Source organism: Pteropus alecto, unplaced genomic scaffold (genome assembly GCF_000325575.1).
Source record: "Pteropus alecto unplaced genomic scaffold, ASM32557v1 scaffold312, whole genome shotgun sequence".
Classification (NCBI taxonomy): Eukaryota; Metazoa; Chordata; class Mammalia; order Chiroptera; family Pteropodidae; genus Pteropus; species Pteropus alecto.
In genome coordinates, this window is record NW_006433948.1 from 2,356,139 (window position 1) to 2,365,656 (window position 9,518).

The 9,518-nt window shown below is 50.5% G+C and overlaps 1 protein-coding gene across 1 annotated transcript in view; it reads left to right on the forward strand.

Moving 5' to 3' along the window:
* IGBP1 (immunoglobulin binding protein 1) overlaps positions 1–6,543 on the forward strand; it is a 46,263-nt gene extending 39,720 nt beyond the window's left edge. The window contains exons 4-6 of the mRNA XM_025044430.1: positions 98–177; positions 840–952; positions 6,297–6,543. Coding sequence (XP_024900198.1) covers positions 98–177; positions 840–952; positions 6,297–6,442 — 339 coding nt within the window. The 3' untranslated portion in view covers positions 6,443–6,543. The remainder of the gene's footprint in view (positions 1–97; positions 178–839; positions 953–6,296) is intronic.
* The last annotated feature ends 2,975 nt before the right edge of the window (positions 6,544–9,518 follow it).

A 9,518-nucleotide genomic window follows, 5' to 3' on the forward strand; every position in this document is an offset into this window, starting at 1 on the left:
TTGAACCCGGGGCTTTTCGGGCACCGGAAGCCTGAACAGCCTGCGTAGTGGGGTGGGCCAAAGGCAAACGCACTTCTGACGTTCATTTTCTCTTTAGGCAGTACCTTCTTCCTCATCTCGTCAGGACAGGCCTCCAATGAAATCCTTCATTCTCACTCGGAATGCGGCCCAAGCCAAGTAGGTAGCACCAAAAAAGGGGGTTGCCTTTGCAGGCCCCTCGCTTTTGCGGGACAGTGTGGGCATTGTTAAAAGGGCTTGGCTTCACCTGAGAGGCTGTTCATCAAAGGGCTGTTATGATCTCTCTTGAGTCTTTCTTTCTTCAGCAGACATTTCTCTCACAGACTTGAGCTTAAAAAGACAAGAGAGAGGCAACCAAAATAGCAAATTTGCTAATTAGCGGAAAACAGAAAGAAGGAATCTAATGGAGAATTCTTTCCTGTTGCCTACAGCTACAGGCCTCAAAAGTACAGAGTCGCCTGTCTGGCTTCTCGAGATGCTTTTGCGTAGGGTGGCCAGAGAAAGTCCTTCCTCCGTGTGCCTTTTAGACCGACCAACTATAAATACCCCTTTCAGTGTGATCAGTGCTCTGTGGGACATCGGCCTCTGGGACTGCCTATTGGGAGGTGATCCTGGGCTATTTATCTTCTCTTGAAAGCGCTTGACTTCACTGCCCCTTCCTGGATGCCTCTTTTTACACATCCTCGCAGGAATTTGCACAACTCAGAAGACAGCTGGTTAGGGGAGGAAGGATGAAACACACAGGCTTTGTCGCTGAAGAGAAGAGGCTTTTTAATAGTGCTATTTATGTTGAGTTTTCTAAATGCACTGTGATCTTGCAGAGTATTTGGAGCTGGCTATCCAAGTCTGGCGACCATGACGGTGCATGACTGGTACGATCAGCATCAGAAAGTTGGCGTGTTACCAGATCAGGGGATAGCCAAGACATCGGCAGGTATGAGGGGGGTGGGGTACCTACGCTGCCGGCCCCTTTCTCCCTAGCGCTTAAATGCAGGCCAAGTATTATGGTCCTTTAGGAGCAGAAGTAACCTGGACAAAGATTCGGAGCAGCAGAAAGATTCCAGGCAGGATTTTATTTCATTTATTATTAAAATAAACAGCAGGTGATTCTGGGAAGGCGGGGGCGGAGGGGCAGCGTAGTTTTTGAATCTCCAGATATCATGGTATAAAAACAGACCGAGCAGCTAGATAGCAACACCAGAAATCCGTGGGTAGCAGTTCCGCTTCTGGCAGGGGCAGAGCGGCTTGTATCCGGTCACCCCTCCTGCAGATAACAGTGGCAGACTGGACAGACTATAACAGCAAATACTTGAAGGCACTGGAGAGCGATGAGAAGCAGACAGAGACTGGAGGGCAGTCAGCACATAGAGGAAGGAGTGGTACCTGGAGCTTCTTGAGGGCGGGTACTTTGACTTCCTGTCATCTTGGTGCCCACCTTGGTAATCAGATCACGGTAGATATGCAGAGGTGTCTGGGGGAGAGAAGGTGGAGAAGGAGGTCGTTAGAAAGATGGAAGTACTATGGCATTAGCAGAAAAAGCACAGACAGACCTGAGGTGGCCAGTTACACTGACACCACCAATCGCCGGTGATTATGTGGAGCCACAGGGACTCTTAGTCTTCGCTGGTGGGAATGCAAAATGGTACAGCCACTTTGGAAGACAGTTTGGCGGTTTCCCACAAAACTAAACGTACTCGTAACATACGATCCAGCAGTTGTGCTCCTTGGCACTTACCCAGATGAGTTGAAAAGTCCGTGCAAAAACCTGCACACAAATGAGTATAGCAGCTTCATTCCTAATTGCCAAAACCCGGAAGCACCCATGATGTCCTCCGTGGGTGAGTGGAGAAACAAAGTGTGGTCCATCCAGACAGTGGACTAGGATCCGTTGCTAAAAAGAAATGAGCTCTCGAGCCCTGAAAAGCCATGGAGGAACCTTGAATGCATATTCCAAAGGGAAAGAAGCCAATCTCAGAAGGCTACATACTGTATGACCCAGCTCTATGACATTCTGGAAAAGGCAAAACTATGGAGACAGTGAGAGGATCCGTGGCTGCCAGGGGTCAGAGGAGAAGGGAGGAGGAAGATGTGGAGCACAGAGAGTTTGCAGGGCAGTGGAACTAATCGGTCTGACACTGATGGTGGACACGCGTCATTAGATATTGGTCCAGACCTGTAGAACGTACACCACCAAGTGGGAACCCTGATGTCAACCAGGGCCTTTGGGTGAGGACGATGTGTCCATATAGGTTCACTGGTTATGACAAATGCGTCATCAGGTGGGGGACGTCGATGGTGGGGGGGCAGGGGGTGTATGGGAACTCTGCACACTCTCCATTCAATTTTGCTGGGAACGTAAAGCTGCTCTAAAAATATTTTTAAAAAATAATGCAAGGAGACAAAACTCGACCATCAGTCGGGAAATTAGGAAGGAGGCAAGAAAGAAGGAGCAGAGGAAGCAAGAACAGGTGAACAGAAAACCAGCAGCAGAGCGCTGGGGCCCAGTCCAGCCACACCAGGAATGACTTCAGACATAAGTGCAGTAAACTTCCAAACTAGAAACCAGAGATGATCAGACTCAACTGCGTGCTGTCTGTAGAAGATGCATTTTAATCATAAAGGCAACAGACTGATCGATAGTCAAAAAGTTGAGAAAGGTATACTGTGCTAACAGTAAGCGTAAGCAAGCAGCGGCTATGGTGATATCATGTAGACTTCAGACAAAAGGTGTCACTGGACATAAAAAGGGCATTTTTTACTAATAAAAGGCAATTTATCAGGAAGACAGCAATCGTAAACCTGTTCGCGCCTAATAACGAGCCTCAAAGTACACGAAGGAAAACAATTGGCACAGTTAAATGCAGAAATGGACAGCCCTGCGATCATACTTGATTTTAGTACTTTTCTTTCAGTACTGGATAGAATTATGACACAGAAAGCCAGGAAGGACACGAACACCTGGACGACACTAGCAACCACCTGAAGCTGCTTGACATAGAACAGTACGTGCAACAACTGCAAAATCCACTTTTCTTCAACCTCACACGGCAGATTCACGAAGAGAGACCATATTCTGGGCCATGAAAGGAGTCTCAGTAAATTTTCAAAGTTTAAAGTCACACCGAATGTGTCCTCTAAGCACAGTGGAATGAAATTACCAATCCGTAACAACATACCTAGGAAATCCCCAAATATTTTTTTTTTTAAATCAAACAACATACTTCTAAATAACCCATGGGTCAAAGACGCAGCAATCGCAAGGAAAATGAGAAAATATTTTTAACCGAAAGACAATAAAAATACAATATCAGAATTCACGGGGGTACAACCAAAGCAGGGCTGACAGGGAAATGTATAACTCTCGGTACTTATATTAGAAAAAAAAAAAAAAAGATGAAATCTACTTAAGAAGCCGAGGAAAACAAAAACAAAAACAGAAGCCCAAAGTCCACAGAAGAGAGGAAACGATAAAAATGGAGAATCTAGGGGCATGGTGGTGATAATGACACACGAAAGGTGAGCGCGTGCACACCCCGCGACCTGGTCATTTCCCTCTACGTCCACGAAAGGCCGACACAGGATTCCTAGCAGCAGCATCTGTAATACCGCAGACTGGACACGCCGCAAACCGCGCACCCAATAGAATGAGTAAACGCATTTGGGGATATTCACACAACGAAATCCTATTTAGCAAAAAGGCTGAACTACAGTTCTTCAGCTAAAAGTGCCAAATACAGCTGAATTTTATAAACATAATGCTGAATGAGAAAAGCCAGACACAAAAGAGTATATACTCTATGAGACCATTCGTATGGAGTCCAAATACAAGTGAAACGAGTATTTGCTGGTTAAAAGCCTGTATGATGTTCGCCTTTACTGGGGTTGGGGGCCGCTTCTGAGGAGTTCGTTGTGTTTTACATCTTGATCTGGGGACCGCTTTCATAGACGTGTTCAGATGTGAAAATGCCCTGAGCTGTACTATGGCTTTTTTCCACATGTATGTTATACTTTAACAGCAAAAGAGAAAAGTCATGGGCAATATTTACAACGAAACTGGGCGACAGTGTATTCCCATGCACCTCAAGATAAAAACAGGCAAATGGTCCAGAGCCACAGGATCAACTAGCGATTGGCAGAAAGCGTTGACAGACCGTGTCAAAGATCTGACGCACAGGAGAATTCCAGAACAACAAGCAGGTGTTCACTACGAAGCGTGGCAGTCCGGTTTCAGAACAAAACTGTCCAGGTCATCAAAAACGAGGAAAGTGAGCAATCGTCACAGCCAAGAGGAGACAAGGAGGCACGATGACCGAATGTCATGTGGTGTCGTGAATGGAATCCTGAAACCGAAAAAGGACATTAGGTAAAACCTAAGGAAATGTGAATAAAGTGTCACTGTCGGTTCCTCAGTCATGACACAAACCATAGTAACGGAAGAGGCCCACAGGACAGGGTAGGGACGGATGCGTAAGGACTCTGCACTGTCGTCTCAATTTTCCTGTGAATCTAAGACTTCCAAAATTTTAAAGTTTCTGTTTTGAGAAATCATTGCAATTGGTCGAACCCCATCAACTGTTTAATTTCACGAGTTCATAATTATATTTAAAAACAAAAACTGTTCAATTTCAGAGGATAAGGAACCAACTTATTATCTTGGAAAGCGGTAAAGTAAGGGAGTCGAGCATTTGTCTTCAGTTCTCCCGGGTCACTAAGTAGCAGTAGGTGAGGGGAGGCCTCTCTTTAGAAAAGCATTCTAGTTCGTAAAAGCGAAAAGAAGAGTATCACCTTTCTGAAAGCCCCAGAAAATTCATGAATCGAGGCGTTGAGCATCCACAGCTGTTAACATCACAACACAAGAGACATCAACCTTACGTGCCACCCGATGAGGGAACACAGCAGCACCTACAGCCGCGCCGACGGGGTCAGCCCAGACTCAGACCGAGCCACGTGCAGTCAGCAAAATCCAGATTCGGGGAAACTGCAGTGCAAGTGCCCCAGCTCCCCCAAGAGACAGGCTGTGAGGAACGGGATGGAAGACAGACCTACAGATTAGAAAGATATCACCATATTTTAAGTGGGCAAGACTAATGTCCAAAACGTCACGCTAAATGAAAAGTCAGACACAAAAGACGACAGTGCTGGATTCCGTTTCCGTGAAACGTCCAGAAGAGGCAGCTTCGTTGAGAAAGAAGGCCGATTAGTGGTTGCCAGGGGCTGGGGACGGAGGGAACGGGGACTGACTGTAAATGGACACAGGGGATCTTTGGGGGGTGGCAGACAACCGTTAATGGGATGCTGGCGATGGTTACACAGGTGTACTTAAAGTCATTAAGACGTGACCGTACAGATGGACAGCTGGTGTCTGGGTTGGCACACAGGTCACGAAGCTTTAGAAACTCCAGGAAGTTCTAGTACAAAATGTGGTGCAGGGTCCCCTGTGGGCCAGAGGGACTGTGATTTGGAAGACGCTCAGGGAGGAGGTTTTGGGACAGGCACAAGTGGTCCATTTGTTGACCCAGGCGGAGGCTATAAAGGGTGGAGGGGGGTGCGTGCGATTCCCAGCAGCCTTTATTTTTATAATAAAAGCACCTTTTGAAAAGAAGAGCAGACTCCTAACGTGCTGGGAGCAGGCAGGTCCCTACACTTCATTCCGTGCCTTAGTAATAGACTTTCCTGTGGGCACCTCAGGGCCCCCAGGAAATGCTCCTTCACCTTGGGAAAGAGAAAATGCAGAAGAGATCCAGCAGTTGGTTCAGTTTCTTTCGGGTGCACGCCACCGCACCGGACTAGTGCCATTTGGACCTCAGACCCTGTTCCGAGCATGTGCGCGATTACGCGGGTAGTCTTTTCTAGTAGGTTCGACTGCCCTGTGGTGTCCAGTTTTATACATCACCTGCAATGTGTAACCGTAATGGGACATGGCTGGAGAGAAAGTCGCCCGCAGTCCCCAGTCCCTGGCACGTCATAAACTATAAACTCAGAAATACTTTCTACTTGGGTGTTTTGGTGTGCTGGGGTTTTCTTGGTGGTTGGGGCGGGGGTGCTGGCCACTCTAGCATGAGTTAGGTCTTTCCCCAAATTGAATCCATCCTGAGGGGCCACTTTTCTGGTTTTGCTTCTTACGAAAAGCGCCCGGAGCAGCCATCCTCCGTGGCGTTGGCCATGTCCCCGCTCCGTGCGTGAGCACTGTTCCCGCCGTGGCCGTGTTCCCTGTGCTCACTGTACGCGACTGTCCCTCGGGTTCTCACGTCTGTTGTCTTCTTTTGCTACCTGGGCAGAGGTCAGAAAAGCAGCTCGGCGACAGGAAGAGCCGGACATCAAGGAGGACGAGGAGGACGAGGAAACACTCCAGCGGGCTCGGGAGTGGGATGACTGGAAGGACACCCACCCCAGGGGTTATGGCAACCGGCAGAACATGGGTTAGCCCCCCGGGAGACGGGGCCGCGGGGCAGCCTTCCCCCACCCGGGCTTCCGCCTCGGCGCCCCGCATCTGCCCCGCGTTCAATAAAGTGTTGAGCAATTGCATGCGCGCGCGAACCTGCTTTCAGCACCAGCTCCCTCAGCGCGGTGGATCCCGATTCCTTAAGGAGAGGCCCGTATAATCACGGGCTGCGATGAATTCCTAAAAGTAAAAGTCCCCTCGCTGGCCCGAGTCTGCAGAAACACAGACGTCGGATATGAGCTGTGTGTTCGTGGGGAAGGGGGCCGGCTGTGGGTCCCCAGGCTGACAGAGACAGCCCGCTTGTCGCCCTTTGACCCCCGCCGGGCTCGCAGTCTTCCTGCCCTGGCACTGAAATAGCCCAACACCGCTTGGCGAGGGGCCAGCACAACAGCCAGGACGTTTCCTGCCACACGGCACAATTTTCAGGACTAGAGCTGTCAGCGAATGGGCCATAACCACCCTATCCGCTGGTCCTCGGCCAGGAGGAGCAAACGAACAATCAGGCACTGCGAGGGCCACACTGGGTGTGGCTCTGAGGCCAGGGCCTTTGCTCGGGGACGCGCAGCTCGGGCTGCAGCACAGCTCATAACTGGGCCACCAGAGGCCAGGTGGCCCTCCCTGCCCGTGCTGGGCAATGCCTGGCACAACCCAAGGCGTTGAATCCATGCAGAGCGCAGCCAGGCTACTGGGCCATCTGCAGAACAAAGGAGGGTTCCTGCCGGGGTTGCTGGCGGCCACTTCCCCGCACCCCGAAGGGAAAAGAGTCTTTAAGTGGCACCTACACAAAATGTTGTTCATTCCCTATGGCCGAGACTGGGAACCGCCAGCAGCAGTTCAGGCCGCATGTCACCTCCCCGTCCTCCCTGCGCCCAGAGCAGAGGACACGGGCAAACAGTCTGGACCGTAACTCGGGAACAGGCATGACAAACACTGACTTCCCAAACGCTCGGGTCCCTCTCAGTGTCTCTCGCTCCCTTCATCTCGACTGTCTCTGTCCCTCCGAGTCCCTCTCAGTCCCTTGACTCTGTCTCCCTCACCGCCCTCACCGCCCTCGTCTCCACTGTCTGTCCCTCAGCCTCTCACTGTCCCTCTCACCCCCTGCCTCTGAGAGGGGACCACGCTCTGTGGAGCGTCGCCCCTTTTCTAATTCTTTGCTCTCGACTAACTTCGGCGCGTGTGTGGAATTCTTTCTAGAATTCTTTCCACACTCTCCGCCAAACCCTCTTCTCAGTGCAGGCCTTGGTCTCCCCCGACTCGGGGGAGTTCGCCCGGTCCTGCCTCAGAATGCGCCACGAGCGTCACTTTGCTGGTCACTTGCAGTCATGCTGGGCACTGGATGTGGAGGAGGGGGTGGCACAGATGTCCCTGAAAGGTGCCTACTTTCTACGGTAGAGACATGTCTTCGGCTCTTGGGTCGATACCCTAAAATAGCAGCCACGTGTTCAAAGAAATGACGTGTGGAAAGAGCGTGCTTTTGTTCTCTGCCTTCGGCACACTTAGAGTTTCTTTTGAGAGGACGATGACTCAGCCTTCGTGTTCTAGCTTCTGCCCTCTAGCTTAGGAAAGGGGATGGGGGAGACTCGGTTCCCTGCTGGTTACGGGGTGGTGAGTGGAGCGCTGTCAGGCGATGAGCAGGAGGCAGGTTAGTGGGAGATGGCAGAACACCGCCAACAATACACTGATGTGCTGCTCAGAAAGGACCCCGCGCTGGCGACTGCCACTCCTGAAACACTGTGGGAGTGCAGTTTGGGCTCCCCAAGGATTTGGGGAGCGAACATTCATTATGTAGCTCTTTCAGGCTGCCTCTGGCAGTGCCCGATTTCCTGCCCTTGAAGCTCCACCGTGAGTTCATTCTCAAAGTGGGCCAGGCTGGGGTCACCCCCGTGATCCCTGTCTAATGATGGAACTTCCAGAAGATCCAGGTTGTTTAAGCCCCCTCACACGTTCTGGTGTCCACAAAGCAAACTAGACGAGCTGGGTCTGAATCCTGGCTTTAAAAGTTGCAAGCTCTGTGCCCTTGGGCACTAAAACTTCTCTGAAATGTTCCTGTTTCCTCCATGTCTGTGGATGAGCTGTCTCACTGGGGTTGTGAGAATTCAGTGAATAATGGCAGCCATGATAACAGAACCAAACAACTGAATAACTTCTTTCTGTTCATCTGAGCTGTGTGGCTACAGTCTGTCCACCGAGAAGCGAGGGAAATGGACAGGCTTGAGGCCTCTCTTGTGTACCAGGCACTTTCACATACTATTAATACTCACGACCCTACGAACGGGGTAGCATCGTCCCATTATACAGTTGAGAAAACAGGCCCGGAGAAGCTGGGCGATTCCCTGAAGTTCACGCTAGAAAGAAGCTGTGCTTCGCTCATCATCCACGTGCTTCCCAATTGCTTGTGCTTGTAGTTTTGTCTTAAAGATGCTGTAAAACAGGCAGCAGCTTTAAAAATCCAAACCCAAACCACCACTTATACATCATCTGAGCTCTAGAAACTCCTTCTTAGCTGACTCACCAAAGAAAAGGTTATTCCGGCTCCCCCTCCATTTCCCCCTCAGCTGGGGAGTAAGAAGACGGAGATGCTGAGCAAACCCGGCTTCCTCCGTTCTCCTCCCCAGTTCAGTGTGCCTGACTGACGGCCTGAGACCGAAAAAGAACCACCTTCCGGACGCCCACCAGAGCAGGGCCTCGCAGGGTCCTAGAGCGAGCTGGGTTTGATGGACTCAGAAGTGAGGACTCGAAGCTCTCACCAGATAATAGTGCTTCGTTGTTCACAAAATGCTTTCGCGTATGCTGCTGATTTCCTTCTCACAGCCTGTGAGGCAGGTGATGTCTTCGTTTCACAGAGAGGTAAACTGGCTCTGGGAAATGAGGAGAGGCGCTTACTTCAGCCACACAGCCACTAAGTAGAACACACAGGCATACCAGGGTGGCCAAAATGGTTGCCCTCGATAGCTGTCACCTGGAGGCCAGGTCGATGGGGCAAAGTTGAACACTGAGCGCTGTTTCTTTGCATTTGTCCTTTGCACTCCCGTTCCTGGCCACTCCCCCTGTGAGAAAG